A 16,945-nucleotide genomic window follows, 5' to 3' on the forward strand; every position below is an offset into this window, starting at 1 on the left:
ATAAAAATGCATGCGTAGAAACCTAGACGTTTAATTAACTTCATGAGAACTTGCCTAATTTGAAAATAAAAAAAGCAGATGTGCTTTTGCTAATAACAAACTTGAAGTCACTGTCAATTCCTTGTTTGACCTTCCTATTGTTTCAGATCATCTGTTGATATCCTTGACCTGAAATTGCAATTATTATCTTGAAAATTTTATTCGAAATTCCAAAATGGTTTCGAAGCCTCTAATGTAATCTCTTCCTAGCTGCTCAAACACAAAATTTTCTTTTTTTTTTGGGCCCTAAATATGACCATAAAATATATAAACATTGTTCTTTAACGCTTATTTAATCTAATTATGAATGTTACAAAATCTGGGGCCCTAATAGGCGTATCGTACATTGCTAGCTTGGAAAATTAAAACAATTAAGCGTCACCCATATAATTAACTAAAAGAGAGCATATATGGAAACAAGCCATGCGAGGAAACTAGAGAGCGACGGGGGAAGAAATGACATTTCGAGTTTGGTTGTAAAAGGAAACGAATTTCTTTTTTCGCTGCCGAAAATTTTTGGAAAGAGTCAAAAAGAACCCCCACCAGTAAAAAAAAATTCTCATCGTCGCCAGTCAAGCCAGAAAACAGTCTAGGAAATAAGACTATTCCTTGTATAATTGTATCCTTCTGTTAGGAGTCCCCGTGAAGAGGTCGCGAAATACACTACGAGTTCAAAACGTACTAACTCCCTCGCTACTGAAAACTGTTTTATATAGATAGTGTGTAGGCAAGTGTTGCCAGTCATTTGTAAATGCAATTTAACAGACTTAAAAGCTTGTAGTTCTGTTCGATTCAGTGATCATTCACTTCCAAACCTGAGAAGCTCTCACAAATTACTGGCAGCCCTGAAATGCAGTTAAAGTTAACAAATGGGTGGGAGGTAATTTCTCTAGCCCCTTTAGTACACACCAGGTCTACAAATTTTGAAACCGGAAATTCGATTTTTCTACTAACAAACCCTTATTCAAAAGAGGGGTCGAAGTGTCGTCGGCTTGAAATAGGGCTATGACGTAATATCCTCTATCTGGATCCAAAGACGTTTGATGGGGCTTCAAAGTTACCAGTCCCGCATCAAAGTCCACTTGTTTGTAGCCATATCTAACGTCTTTGTACAATACGCCTGATGTTCCAACTTAAAAAAACAAGGTGCTCAAACACCAGGCTCTATTTTACCCTCCTAGCCCCCCCCCATGGGCGAAATATCTAGTAATTATATCCTAGTTGGATCTCTGACCCCTGACCAATCGCTTAACGCCTTGCTGCTGTCCAGCTTAGAAAACTTTCGGAGCCGAGTGTATTGTTTTTACATCTCTCTCTGAATTTTCCTCGATATATCAAGTGGTAATAGAAATTGATTAATTGGAATTAGTATAAGAGGCGATAAAAATAATCTGATATCGTCTTCACACTCCCTTAAACTATCTTTTTTTACAATTAAAGATAATACACCGATTAGTCTGAAAATTTAAGCACAATTTTCTTAAAAACAGTGTTAGGCCTATGTGAATTCTTGTTAATAAATGTTGAAAGTTTACAATAAATACATTTTGATATTCAACTATCTAGGATTAAAATAATCTCTTCATTCGGATAACAACAAAACGCTCTACTTGGTTTTCCATGTACATTATTTTTTCCAAGATCTTATTCTCAATCGACAGAAACAATTTTAGATTAGAGTATATTAGAAACGTTTCGAGTGAAGATCGAGAAATAGAAAGGCTAACATTTTAATCATTTTAATTGACAGTATTTATTAGCCTCTGTTATGAATTTTAACTATTTTCCGCAATTAGACTCATAAGTTTATAAGATATGTCCCATAAGTTTGTCACTGGATAGTTAGAGCTTGTCCTGAAGTGACGTAGGTGAAACGTCACAGATTCTTGTAAAGCGACGCCTGGTGAGGCGCCGTCAAAGGCTTAGTAATGCAGACTAAATAGGATGATGACTGTAAAATTAACCGAGGGTCTGCTCTCGCTCTCAGTAACTCCTTAGCATTACGAAATATAGGTAGTGTCATACTTATGGGACATATCTTATAAACTCATGGTACCAGACTATACTCGTATTATTGTTATAATAAAAATAAATTTAAAATAATATCACACAAAGAAGAAAAGTCAAATTTTATGCTGCGAAAGATTTCTACCAAAAACATAAAATACGTCATGGGAAATTTTTGAATGATAAAAAATAAAATAGGTTCTTGAATCCTTAATTTTTATCAGCGAGAACATATCAAAGTTTTATAAAACCAAAGAGGGTGAAAAACTGAAAACTACTGAGAAAGATTTCCCGTTTTTACGCGGACACGAAGTTAAGACAGTTTAATCCTGTAACATCCAAGGAGGAGAGAGAGTTTTGGGAAGAGGTCCAAGTCGGGATCGGGACGTTTCTTCCTCACAGAGAGACTAGAGGCAGTTCTCCTCTCTCCCAGTCAGTTCGTTCTCGAACACTCCTCCGTTTCACCGTTACATTTGCCTCCTAACTTGGATTTGTCGGCGTTTATTCGCGAGTAGAACATCTCAGATGAATGGAAAAGTCGCTGAGCAATATTTATTTATTAATTAATTAATATTATTAAAAATATTTTAATTCATCCACAAACAAAGTGGACTAATGATGGAAAATATGAATGTGCACTTACGGAGTTCATCTCCTACAAGCCGGACATTACTGACCAGGATTATAGCGATATTAATGGTCATTTGCCAGTATTACGGTTGTGGTCACGGTTTTAACATGGATATTGATAGCGCGTTAATTCACAGAGGACCAGATGGAAGTATGTTCGGTTTCGCGGTTTCACAACACAAGGATAATGGAAACAGTTGGTAAGATCTTAAGATCTTGTTTAAGTTTAAATTATTCGGTTATTTATAATTAAATTTTATGATTAGGGAGGATTTTTCAAAATTGAGTTTTTTTTTACATCGTTGCTTTAAAAGTTTATGAGGTTTTTGAGCTCTTTCTTTTTAAATTTATGTCTATTATTTTGGCATGGGACCAAAGAAAACTGATTCTCGTAACACCTTTTCAAGGAGCAAATTGACTCTTGAGGAGAGGTAGCTCATGTAGCTATGTTTAGATGGAAATCATTAGAGATTACATTTCAAGCTGAAAATTAGCGTTAACAATAGTTGATTGCATGGATCGTGATCTAAATAATCGTTACAATTTTGAAAACTTAACTTATACCTGCACACTTAATTAATTAAATAATTAGTTTATTAAGGATTATTCACAGATTTTGGCATTTAAACTGCTCGCGTCTTCTGTATAGTTTTTCATCTAATTCAGATCAAATACTATACCCATATAAAGTCTTTTACAAAATATGTCTTCATGAGCTCTGTATGTAGAAGCATAGGTTTTTTGGAATTTACTGTCAGTTCCTCGGAAAATGGGAAGCAATTTTCAGTCGTTTTTATCTAGTTATGCATATATAATAATTGTCAAATCAATTCAATTACTGATAAACGTCTCTATAATGCTGAAGCTATAGTTTTGTAAATTAATGTGATCAGAAGCTCACTTTCAAAAATATTTTTTTAATTCGTGGGACAAGTTACTTTTATAACTTCCTGACGAAATAACTGTAGCTTGTTGATTTTTTTTTACCGTTTATATCCTTTGTTTACACAACTTATGCGTCGTTTACACGAGACACTTTGAAACCGTTTTGGAAAGTACAAAAAGGAATTTCATGCTGTAAGAAACAGAGGTTTTCCACGATAAAATGCAAAAATTATTTTTCAAAAAAGATTAGGCCTTTCAAAAACGTATGAAAACGGTTCCAAAGTGTCTCGTGTAAACGCGGCTTAAGTTGTTTGACTTAATTAAGTTAGACATAGTCATTAACTATGAACACTAAATTTTGCTCCCTTTTTACTATATTGCAACAATAATCGAACCACCCAGTACCCACAATTATGATATCGAGGCAAATACCTTTATTTGTTGGTATTACTATTCATATATAACCAAAAAAAATATATTTGGAACAGCTAGGAAAATATTATATTAACTATGAAGGCTACATTACTATATTGCACTAAAAATCTAATCACCCTCAATTTTTCTACCTTGTCATCTATTGGTATTACATTTTTAAACATAAGTACACTGTTTATTGTATATTTGATGCAACAAGAAAATAGAATATTCCCAAAATTTTGCATTTGTTACAAAAACCTAAAAAAAACCCCTAAACATGAAAGAAGTGGAAATATCTTCAATTTTGCAAATTTCCGGGAAATTTCCTAACCGGATATCGTAAATGTTAAGAAGGTTGACAATTTTAAACCCTAACCCTAAATTAGCTTATACTGATCTTATCTAAAACGTTACTTTTTGAGCTTATTTTAAACAAAAATATCTTAACCAGGGTTCGAATTAAAAAAACCAGCCCAAAAAACCCGTGGGTTTTATTGGGTTTTAACCAAAAAAAACCCATTTAATAAAACCCATCACTAAGATCTTCAATTTTGATGAATTTGAATGCAAGAATAATTTCATTTCAAAGATAGTTTAAGGTATTTGTTGTTTCAACTTCAAAAATACTATTTAATAATATTTATTATTTTTTATGAAACATTTTAAAACTTTTTTACTAAACAGTTACTTTTGAATGACAATTTCTACCATGCACGCAACTGCCAAAGATAAAAAACCCAAATACCCAATGGGTTTAAAAAAACCGGGTTTTTTGAACCCTGAACTAAACCTAATGACCTAAAGGCTAAAACTAGAATAAACCTTTCAACATCTTCTCCATTTCCATAAGGTGCTTTAATTAAAAAGACCACACCGTTACCCACCATAAGGCTTAACTTTATACTTTCAATACAGTTTCATAAAGGCGTCAATCCAGAACTTAGTCTAAAACGAATCCCAGATGTTACTGCTCCTATATAACTTTAAAATCTTCCTCGAAAAGAAAGAAAGTCAAGCTGCTACACATCAACCGCATAGACTAATAATTTCACAGGCTTTTCTCATTAATAACAAAAATGCGCTGTCCTAATAGGGCACTGAAAAAAAGAGCTAAAACTAATTTTCCGTTTAAAAACTAACTCGAGATGAAGAGCTGAGAAAGCAACCGGATATTGCGTAGGAAATATTATTCACCCCTGCTTGCGACAAGATATATTTAAACTCACTTACTTCTTTGCACTCGAAATACACTCTGATAGCATCCTGAGATATTGGATAAAGAAATTAACAAGAGGGATGGGACAGTTAACGTTTGGAAAAACTTATTTCTAAAACGAAAGCATTCGAGGTTGTTTGGGAAAATGGAAACTTTGGAGGATAAGAAAGTTCAAGAAGAGATTTTTTTTCTATGATATCAGTTGTAATTTCCGAAAAAAAAAAACATTTTGAATCTTTAATTATCCGAGGAGTTCAACACTGGTTGACAATTGGAAAATATTTAGAAATATTGGAATAGACCAATTCCAAACGTCGGTTGTGAAATAGTCGTTTTCTCAAGACCTTAATCAATGCAAAGACGTTAGATAAGGCTTGAAACAAAAGGAGTTTAGTGGACTGGTAAGTTTGAAGCCCCATATAACGTCTATGGATCCACATACCGGATGTTGCGTTTTAACCATATATCAAGCAGTCGATACTTCAACCCTCTCCACCCCACTCCTTGAAAAAGGTCCATAATTTAGGGAATTAGCAGCACCAAGTGGCAGCACTCACTTCGCTGGTAGTTTTGTAAATCAATGTAAATTATATTAAAAATGTATTTCTATTATAAATAAGCATCAATTAATATCGGTATCAGTTGCAAATGAAATTATGGGTAGATCAAAAGTTAAAGGCCGACTTCCATCGAAAAGAGTTCTAGCGAACTGAAAACCGAGCATCGAGACTAACAATGGAGCGACCTTGCCGATTTTTGAATCCCCGCTGGGGTAAAAGATGGAAGGGTTCTAGCTAACTGAAAGCCATGCAATGTGGTTCTAGCGAACTGAAGATACACAATAGAGAATTTCCTTCAGGGGAAAGCAAAAATTCGAGAGGAAATAAATTTAAAAGGATTTCTATTGTTGATTTTCAGTTCGCTAGAACCACATTGCACGGTTTTCAGTTAGCTAGAACCCTTCCAACTTTTGACCCAGGGGGGCTTCGAAAATCGGCACGGTCGCTTCATTGTTAGTCTCAATGCTCGGTTTTCAGTTCGCTAGAACCCTTTTCGTTGGAAGTCGGCCTTTAAAGAATCCAGATGAATCTTTTGAAATAACAACGATTTTTCAAGTGCATAAGAAAAATACTTTATTCAAAAACTCGACTATTTTCCTTGTCCACTTGAAAAATCGTTGTTTTTAAAATCAATTAAGTTATCTTGCGCAAGGTGCTACCAATCTTCATATCAATTCAGGGTACAATAATTAATTTGTTTAATGAACGAGTCGTCTTTGGGCCAAGTTTATGGCAGTCTATGACCCAACAAATAACAGTACATTAATTTTGTATTAATTAACTATTTTCTATAGGATATAATGACACAATGTAGAAAAAATCATTTAAAGTTGTTGAAATTAAGAAGTTATTTCTATAATATAAATTTTAAAAAGTTTAATTTTCCCGCCGTTTTAAAAAAAATAACGCGAAAGTAAATAATTTCAGTCCACTCCATTGAAATTTAGGTAAACATTCAAGGTAAAAAATTTTGGACTATATTGGTATGTGTCCAATCTCTCGCTGATGGAAACGGGACCCTTATTCAAAGGGGCCAAAAATTATATACCGTTAGAAGGGCGCTAGAAGTTATTTTTATATACACCTGGATGTAAATAACTAGAAACATAATCATTCGGCATAGCTAACTCGTATCAGCCCCTGCATCCCGGGAATATTTAAGGATAGATGAATTTATTTTCGGTGCATCTCCTATGGCCTGGTATTGAAACCAAAGGTCCCTGTGTATTTCTAATCTTGTATCGAGAAATATGCTGGAACCAAGAACTCATTTAAGTCTTGAGAACATACATCGTAAGATCCCGTGAGTTCATTTGCACTGGTTTGTTGTGGTTATACGCTTGCCAGTATGGCGGAGATTCATGAAAGAACGCGAAAAAGTTAAGGAAAACAGGTTAATTTCATCTTCCAACGTTCTTGGTTCTTATATGGGTTCTTGATGGGAGACCAACACTCCCCGGAAAGACGCTATTTCAGTTTTCTATAAACAGATCCACTGAATTAATATGGTTATGTGAATTAAGTCTGGGTAGAAGCTACACCTCCTCATTCATTAGGCTATTTTTACTGTCTTTTAATATCAGACGCCTATGCTTAAAATGTAAAAATCAAGGCCAAGACTCACGGCAACATATAGTTCAAAGGTGCGATGTAAGATGATAATTTTTCTAACTATTGAGACATTCAGATATGCAAGCTAGTCAGACAAACTATATCAAGGCAAAACGACAATTTTACATTTGATATCTGAGATTTTTCTGCGTCTCAGGTGACCAAGGACAATGTTTATTCTTGATTATATTTGGGTTTATTAAAAGAAAAAATCTTAAGTAACTTCTAAACGCTTTAGAATTTCTCAATATGAACACGGAGGCAAATATTTTTATAAAATCTGATAGTTCTTCTAAATATGAATGAAAGATAATAATAGCAAATTTCTCGATATAAATAATTTTCAAGATATTAAAAAACTGACTGAATTTAGTCAATGATAATTATAAAATCTCGAACACATTTAATGAGTTGTCATATATTGAAATTTATAAACATTTCATGGTCAGGCATTTAATTAGTTGGTGTACTTCGAACTGTATGCTAAAAAATAATTTATTACCGCCATTTTTTAAGATGGCCATGGTTTTAAAACTATCTTAGTGACCCTCAACTTTCCTATATTACAAAACTGGATACAGCACTGTATTTTTCAAGGGGTGCTCCAGATACATTGATCACTCAGTAGTAGATCTCACAAACAAACTGAGACATTATTTCATCACGACGCTAATTTAACATTGTCCTTTGGCTTTGTTTTGACACGTTTTCCCGCAGTTTCTTGGAATATATTTTCGTATTGAATTTCAGTAGTGTTTTTTCGCGCCTTTTTCAGCTTTCCTCTGAAGAAAAATTAGCAAACCAAAGTAGGTACTTGAAGTCAATGAATAAAGAATGGCCTATTATATTTTCCAAAACCCCACAAAAGTTACTTCAAGGCCCCCTCCTGCTTGGCACCAACCAAAAGTCGAACACCCACGTACTCCCTCGCGTTTTTTCCACAGCTCAAAATATTCTCGGATTTAGAACTTTAACCAAAATAACTTCCGTTTCAAACCATATTTAAACTTAATGCCCCTGTGTTTTCCAGTTAAACCTTTAGAGGTTAAATATTCGTATCATTTTGGCCCGAGTCTAGAGGGAGCTTCCAAAGATCGTATAAATAGGCAGGGCTGGAAATAAGCCCAGAACACTTGACATTGTCCAATAAAATTTTAAAATGTCCAAATAATTTTTTGAAAACTAGGGGATCACTGGGCATTTTGACCAATAATTTGTTTCAAGTTTTGGTAGCTGGACTGTGAAGATGCGACACTATTTTTGCACACTCCAGTGGACAATGTCCCGTAAATTTTCCAGTCAAATGTGGGGTCACTGGACATATGTAATATAAGAAATTGTTCTTATTTCCGGCCCTGTCATTAGGGACTTGGTAATTTGGGTGTTGCTCCGCCCCCTGCCGCCATTCTTTCTGTAGAGCTAGTAGAAGCTATTTCCGTCCCTCTTCCGCCCCATCTTGGTATCTTTTCTAGCTAGAGTGGAAGCTAGCGTGAGGTTGCATGACGCAATATTGTCAAATCTCTTTACAAAATTTTCCAAAAGGGTCGCAACATCGTTTACTTATTATAGGGTTAATACATCCGCTATGAGGATCCAAAGACCTTATACAGGGCTTCAAAGTTACCAGTCCACCGAAGTTCTGTTCCAAGCCATATCTAACGTATTTTGATCCACAAGGCGGTCAAACAACAAGCTCCATTTTTCGCCTCCAACTTTTGCAAAGAGTCTGTCCCATTGATTTTATCGAAGCAAGTCAACGCCTAAAATTTTATTTTACAATTTATTGTCGAAGGAAGGCAATCCTGGATAGCATTTTATAATGTTTTTACGACATGTGAGGGGCCAAACGAGTGTAGGGTTGCAGTTACTATTACCAACAATGGTCCATAAAATTCAAGATCTTCCTCTCTTGGAACTTAGGGAAACGTTTTCTTGAAGAAACCAATCTGGCGTCAGATTTCTCCGATTTTATGTATATGAAGGACCAGCTATTTTTATGGTAAGATGAAACTTAACGGGAAGCTATTGGACTCATCGTCCGAAAAACCTACTTCCTCTTTTTCACTCCAGTAGAATTTGGTCTCGAAACACCTAACAGTTCATTCCATTTAAAATTACAATGTGGAGACCATAGATTCTAGGCAAAATGTTTAGTTCCTAAATGGGGTGTGTTTCTTTAAATACTTATTGCAAACTATGCATGGGACAAGTCTCATGAAACTAAACCTTTTAAGAGAAATTCTACATATGGTATGCAAGTTAGATATGGTATGGGCAGAATTTCATGTAATTCCAAACAACGTAGGGATCCCTATGTGTTGTGTTTCAGCATTATGAGCCATTTTACGTATAGACTTTTTTATATAGACTTTTGAATCTTAAGGGTCTATTCCAATATTTCTAAATATAAATAAATGTTGAACTGAACCTTGATAACTAAAGATTCAAAAGTTTTCACCTGAAATTATTACTGAAATCACAAAATTTCTTCTAATCCTGTTTTTCAGACCTCCCAAACTATCTATTGATTGCTACTTATTCCGAAATCAGTTTTTCAATACGTCATCTGCTAATTTTAATTGATTTCAATGTAGATTAAGACTGACTCCGTTTTTAAGCTTTGGCTATCCAAGATTGCTTTGCTATCCAAAATCTCAAGTAAAATAAGTATTCTAAGGCTGAAACATAAGGAATAATTTCTTGGACAATTCCGGAAATGACTTTGTTGACCCCTTCCACCCCTAATGCAACCATCCCAACGAGAAACCCGAATAACACTAGAGATTATCCTCACTTCTCATCAGCGTTAATCATCAAGATGAACGTGTTGATCATTCCTCGTGAGATGGCCTACAATGTTGGCCACATGGTAACCTCAGGGAGGTCTCCGCCGTGAGGTCGAAAAAACATGGTTGAAGACGGAGCAATAACAGAGATCCGTGTTTTATTGTTTGCTATAATGCTTTAACTGTGCACCGATGTTAACACTGTATTTCAATACAACTTGTATTGGTAGTGATATGACTCTAGAGTTGATAAACTTGATAATATGGCGGACACGTGGCCAGCAATCTTTATGGAATTAAATCTTTAGCTTCGAAGACTTAATCCCCAAGTCATATAAAATTAATTTTAAGAGTGGGTGATAACATAAGTTTATAAGATATGTTCCATAAGTATGACACTACCAATACTTCGTAATGCTAGTTCGAGAACGACAAGCGAGAATTGGCTACACTCGGTTAATTTTGCAGTTCATCTTCCTATTTAGTCTGTACTAAGCCTTTGACACCACTTCCCCAGGCGTCGCTTTACGAGAATCTATGACCTACGTCACTTCATGACAAGCTCTCAGTAACAAGTGGCAAACTTGTGTATCATATCTAAAGAACTTATGCTGTGATAAGAAGGGAGACGAATTTCTTGGCCAAGTTCTTTATCAAAATCGCAACTAGCCCTATCGTGATGACTTCGAGAGAACCCCCGCGACATTAGAGGAAAAAAAGTCTTTTGAAACTAAACCCGAGCCTTATGGCACAGCTACTAGTAGTGCTAGAAAAATTGCTCAAAAGATTTTTCCGACGTGTATTTTTTATTTTTTATTTTTTTCGGTTTAATGGCGTGTGGGTAGCGTGGCTCTCTCTCTCTCTTTTCGTAATTGTACACCATGTTAATTGTTAACGTCTAACGACATAGTTTAAGGCAAAAGAAAAAGGAGAAATTCCTCTAACTGATGGCGGCGGCGGTTTCTTTTTTGGCTTAATGGTTAGATCTAGCTCTTTTAATTTGATTTTGACGTTAGCTTTTAATATTCATTTGCTTTCGCAGTGATTCTTTTCTAATATTCTACGTACGAGACACCATTGATATGTTTAGTTATTGAAATACATTCTCGATTTATCATACTTCCTCATAGGTGTACCATGATAAATGGTCGCGCCACACGGCTATAAAAAGTCATTATCTGTCTATGGTTATGAAATACAATAGCTCTTTTTCCATGTAAATATTTCAGAGACATTTTAACTTGACCATCTAAATTTTTCAACAACAGTTAATTCTCACCAAGGAGACGAAATATTTCGTTGAAATTAAATAACTGTGGACGATTTATCATTAGGTAAATCTAGAGACGATTCGCGCCTGTTTATTTGTTTTATCAGGAGAAATTTGCAATCTAATTTCAAGCTTATTTCATAATTACACAAAGAGCAATTGCCCTTCTGGAGTCCTAAATGTTTTTAAAGATAAACACAAAACCCTTGGTTTGATACGGTGGAAAATGACCGCTATACAGCAGATCACAAGTAAATCAATTGTTCATCTAGATATTACCATAAGTTCATATGATACGTTCTATAAGTCTGTCACTGGTTACTGAGAGCTTGTCATGAAGTGACGTAGGTGAAAAGTTATAGATTCTTTTCTTTTTCACCTCCCTTTAAAGCACGCCAAATTTCAAAAGAGGCTTATATTGAAAGGAAACAAAAGTAAAAATAAGGCTTATGGACTATTATAATAAATGTGTTGCCGTGAGAAGATTAAGAACAACGTTTATCCTGTCCGAGTAAGGTTAGCAAGAACTCATCAACTTAGCAAAAAAAATACCTTCCTTTGATTAGGCCTATGTCCGAACCAATGGGCTTTTCTAGTTACAATTCAGTTTAAAAATTAGCTTGAGCACGGTCGCCCCATTGTTAGTCCCGATGCTTGGTTTTCAGTTCGTAAAAACCCTTTTCGTTAATTGGAAGTCGGCCTTTAAAAATATTTTGCGACATGTGGGCCTTAGTTTTTGTGCATCTATGAGAAACACGAAGTTGTCCAACTAAGAAAAAATGCCCACATAAGATAAATGGCGTTTTGTGGCAAACTTAGGAACTGTAAGACTAGTGTCAATTCACTGTAGTGCGAACAGAATTCTCGGGTGATAGGTAAGGATGGAGACTGTATCTAAACTAATCTTGTCCCAGTTACAAAACTAAGACTTTTAGCATGCACGCAACGAGGTACCCGCAGTTAATATATAACATTCGGGGGAGGAGATGTACTATTTTATCATTCCCAAAATCAACTAGTGTGGGTTGGCAGCGTTACAGTAGAGCTCGCCCCATCAGTTACACGTACCCTTTGTATAATGAATTCTAAATTAAACTAGTAATGTCAAGCGAGACTAGTATGTTTGCGCTTAGATTTGATGTGCAAGGCATGTACGTAAGTGAAAGCGTGTGAGGTTGGGATAGCTACAAAACTGCATCGGATTAGCTAGGAGTATTACCAAAGAGTATCGATACCCGGGAGTGGTACGAAGATAAGAGAAACGGCCAACTTAATTTTATTGTTTTTATTTTTCATTTACCCTTCTGCATTGCTTTCCCTGATATTCCCGCATGCACCATGGATTTGGGTGCATGCACTTAACGTGTTTTTAGTCATCGTAGGGGTTTAAGTGAAAGCAACGTTGGTCAAAATCACTGATTGTGTTACCAAATCCTAGCTGTACTATTTTCAGTGTTTCGTGACGTCATGGTGATCTTCTGATGCCTATCAGAAAAATCATTGAGAAATGAAAAGGCTTTTGTGATGGAAGTGATGGAAATTATGGAAAGCGTAGATTAGTGTTACTTTGGGTAGTTTAGCGAATGAAACATGGCCCATAAAATATATTGATATTTTAATGAATTATCTCATAAGTTAAAAATGGCGTTAAATCATTATTTCTATATACAGTGTAATTACCGACAACTTGCAACGACAGTATATTTATCAATGAAAATTAGTTAAAAATTTGTAATTTCATTATTTCTGTGGGATTACCGAAAATGAAAGTACAGCAACTTGCAACATAGATTATTATCCATAAAAATTATCGCAAGACCCTACAACGATGTCTCTCAATATTTTGGTTACTGAACGTATCCAGGCATTATTATCGTAACACAAGACCACGGAGGTCAAGGGCATGCGTGGCCAAATATGTTTCTCACATTAAAATCGCCATTTCTTCCCTGTGATCGTCTCCTTAGATGGGTTAACACAAGGCAATCTCTCCCGTATTCAATACTCCTTGGTACAAGAGAATAATCCAGGGTCTCGGGGAATCACGTGCATTTATTTATAAAACCGCGCGTGTAGGGTGATGCTCCAGAACGCTCTGGCTACGGTTGAAGAAGGACGCGAGGAAATACCCCAAATCGAGAAGCAGCATCTTTTGGAGAATCTCCAAAAACTACGAAAGCAAGGTCTAGGGGTGTGGGGGAAGGCCCTGAGGCCATCTCTAAGGTGTAAAAGAATATTTTCTCGTAGCCCACTTTTTAATGTTATTTTTTCTAAGGTTTTTTTTTCCTTAGATAAAAACTATTTTGAATTCTTTCATAGCATCTAAACAGGAAATAAATTACTAGAAATTTGGTAGTACAGTACCTGGATTTGATATTGGTTAGGGCTTTTGAAAACAAAGCGTGGGTTACCTTAATTACCTCTTGAAGTGTTTGTTATACGATCTCGGGAAGGGGTAGGAGTTAGAAACAACTTGAAAAGAGTTAAAATGAATCATAAAATTATTTAATGGGATATAAAATTAAACGTGAGTAATCTTCGGGTACGACACTGGGAAGGTTCCAAATCGGAAGTTCATTGCAGCAATGGGAAAGTTAAAATACAGCGTTTACAATTAAGAGACTTGAAACAGTGTTTTCTAATGACGAGACTAAATTTTCTAAACACTAAATAGACCAATACGGAAATTACAGACAGAGAAACCAACACCCAGGGGAGAGGCTGCCGTTGGTGTATTCTCCCCCAAGTTGCCAATTAGCACCGCTAGAGACAGTGTGAGCATAAATATTCAAGAACAATCATACTCAAACATAAATATGAAATTTGTCATAAAAAGGAAATCAGAGAAATGATCGTATCTGAAATAGAGCTACCTCAGTTGTGACGTCAGTGCCTAGGTAAAACGTCATGGTCTTAGCTTTGGCAGTGGGCAGCCATGTTTGGTACCGCTTTGGTTCTAAGGGAGAAAAAGCATGGGTGACGACGTCACACTATGGGGTTCTGAGATAGCTCTATTGGTTGACTGGTAGAGATGTTTACTTTTTCGTTGGTCTCTTAAGTAGGCTTGACTCATTATAGGGTAATATGCAATGAGACTGACTTGCTATTGGCAGAGTTATCCCAATAAACTTTCAAAATTAAAACTTAGTCATACGTTTCAGTTTCTCTTAAACCTAAAAATTTGTATTTTTGTAAAAGTGGGCTTGAACTTCTTTTCGTGAATGAAGTAGCGAGTGTCAGTCGAGAGTGAAAGCGGGCTAGCGTAGGATATGTGTCTTAATTTAGCATCTTTCAAGATCACTACAGGGCGATGTGCCAAAATAAAGAGAAGGGCGCTAAAGCAGAAAAAATTAAACAAGAAGCGCAAAAAAAAAATTCTCCAAATCCTCTACTAGTTCTTAGTTCTGGTTATAAAACACAAATTTAACTAAAATTAATTTGAACTTTACAGGTTACTTGTTGGTGCACCTTTTGCAGAAACGGGGCAGCCCGGTGTAGTTCGAGGTGGAGCGGTGTACCGTTGCTACGCTGAATCCTTACATCAATGTCAGCAAATACCCTTCGACCCAACAGGTATATAAAAGTTAAATAAAAAAGATGACAAATTATGTCAAAAACTTCAATCAAGTACTCTTGTTTGTTACGTGTTACCAACAGGTTCAAATACCATAAGAAGTCTAGACGAAATAGAACAGATTGACAATAAGACAGAACAATGGTTTGGCGCCACTGTTCATAGTTCAGGCGAGAATGGAGTCATAGTGGTGAGTTCATACACATTTTTTAAAGAAGTACAGTTTCGAATTACGAGTAAATGCATGCAGTGACCCAAACATTTGCCGCGAAACATAATTTTCGCGTTTTTTTGACTGGGAACGTCCTTAGGTATCAGTATGGAAATTAGCATTTGTTTTCTAAAGATAAGATTAATTCGTGAAATACCATGCAACAAGAGGTAAATTATGGAATGATTTGAGAAACCTGCATTGGTTATTTTCTCTCCAAAGTACTAATAACTATAGGCAAGGTTGTATGGTTTCAAATGCCAGTACGTTTAAAAGTTTGAGATGTTTCTATTTTGTATTACATGTGAGAAATGAGAAATTCATTTTAAGCCTTTATTTTCCCTATAATCAAACAAACATTTCAGGCTAAAATGTTTTATTTTTTGTTCGAAAGAGCAGCACGTAAAATAATTAGCACTTCAAATTGGAATTATGTATTTTATATAATATCAGGGATAGATTTAATTTTAGAAGTAGGAATGGAGAACAGTGTGATCTGGGCGCGCGTCAAAGTCCCGGACCCCCTTCCCCGGAGGAGGGTCATGAAAGAAGAGGCAGGTCAGAGCGACAGAGGTAAAAAGGAATTGCGTATTTTTCGCCGTCCCCTTCACTATTGTATTAAAAACGTAGTTTAAGTGAGCCAATAAGATAATTGAAAATTTTCCTTACGTGTTGGAGGGAGGGACTCTATATTGGGCTATGAGTCGGACTAAAGTAAATACTAACCGTTCTCAATTCCTACTTCTAAAATTAAATCTATCCCTGATAATATTGAAGAAGATACGAGCAATTTATTTTTCTTACGAGAGCCTGCGTGTTGGGCCTCTCTGTGAAGCAAATCCGTCTGGGGGCTATAAAGACTGTACTGGTAACCCTAGTCCCCTGACGTTATCTGCTTCACAGCCTTACAGAGATGCCCAACTCGTAGGCTTCTGTAAAAATACTTAATTACTCGTATCTTCTTTAATATTAAAGATGGATATGTGGTTTCAATTTCACATATTATTTATTATTTATTTTATATTTAAAAAAAATAAAATATTATAGCTTAAAATTTTCCTTTAAGAAACCTTAAAGAGAACGGAAAAGAAAATCAAGGAATTTTTTGTCAATTCTTCTACTAGTTATAAGACCATAAGAGTGTACGATATGTTCCATAAGTTTGTCACTAGTTACCGAGAGCTTGGTACGAAGTAAGGCAGGTGAAACGTCGTAGATTCTTGTAAAGCGACGCCTGGTGAGGCGCTGTTAAAGGCTTAGTACAAACAAAATAGGAAGATGGACTGCAAAATTAACCGAGTGTATAGTCAATTCTCGCTTGGCGTTCTCGAACTAGCTCGAGCTCTAAGTCTCTAGCACTACGAAGTATATGTAGTGTCATACTTATGGAACGTATCTTATCAATTTATGTTGTTAGTAATTCATGTTAGCAAAAGTAATATAAGAAACCTCCCTTCGGGAGGGAGGTTTCTTATATTACTTCTGATGTTAGCAAAAATCTATATCTATATAAATCAAAGTCCTGACTGACTGATAATCAACGCCAACCCAAACCACTTGCCCTAGAAGGCTGAAAATTTGCAGGAACGGGGAACGTTACTCATAAGTAATAGGCGCGTACTAAGAAAGATTTTTCAATCCGCCGCCATCTTATAAAATGGCGCCCAGAAATGTAAAAAATCTTCTCTATGCAACAAAGTCCACGCGGTTCAACCGATTTCACAAATATTTAGTACACT

The 16,945-nt window shown here is 35.7% G+C and overlaps 1 protein-coding gene across 1 annotated transcript in view; it reads left to right on the plus strand.

Moving 5' to 3' along the window:
• Window positions 1–2,581: 2,581 nt before the first annotated feature.
• The window catches only part of LOC149703710 (integrin alpha-PS2-like), a 62,147-nt gene continuing 47,783 nt past the window's right edge, over window positions 2,582–16,945 (plus strand). The window contains exons 1-3 of the mRNA XM_089866959.1: window positions 2,582–2,876; window positions 14,873–14,994; window positions 15,079–15,185. Of these exons, the coding sequence (XP_089723085.1) occupies window positions 2,662–2,876; window positions 14,873–14,994; window positions 15,079–15,185 (444 nt within the window). The 5' untranslated portion in view covers window positions 2,582–2,661. The remainder of the gene's footprint in view (window positions 2,877–14,872; window positions 14,995–15,078; window positions 15,186–16,945) is intronic.

Source organism: Phalangium opilio, unplaced genomic scaffold, assembly GCF_054372755.1.
Source record: "Phalangium opilio isolate 3A_F unplaced genomic scaffold, DU_Popi_V2 ptg000017l_1, whole genome shotgun sequence".
NCBI classification, from domain to species: Eukaryota; Metazoa; Arthropoda; class Arachnida; order Opiliones; family Phalangiidae; genus Phalangium; species Phalangium opilio.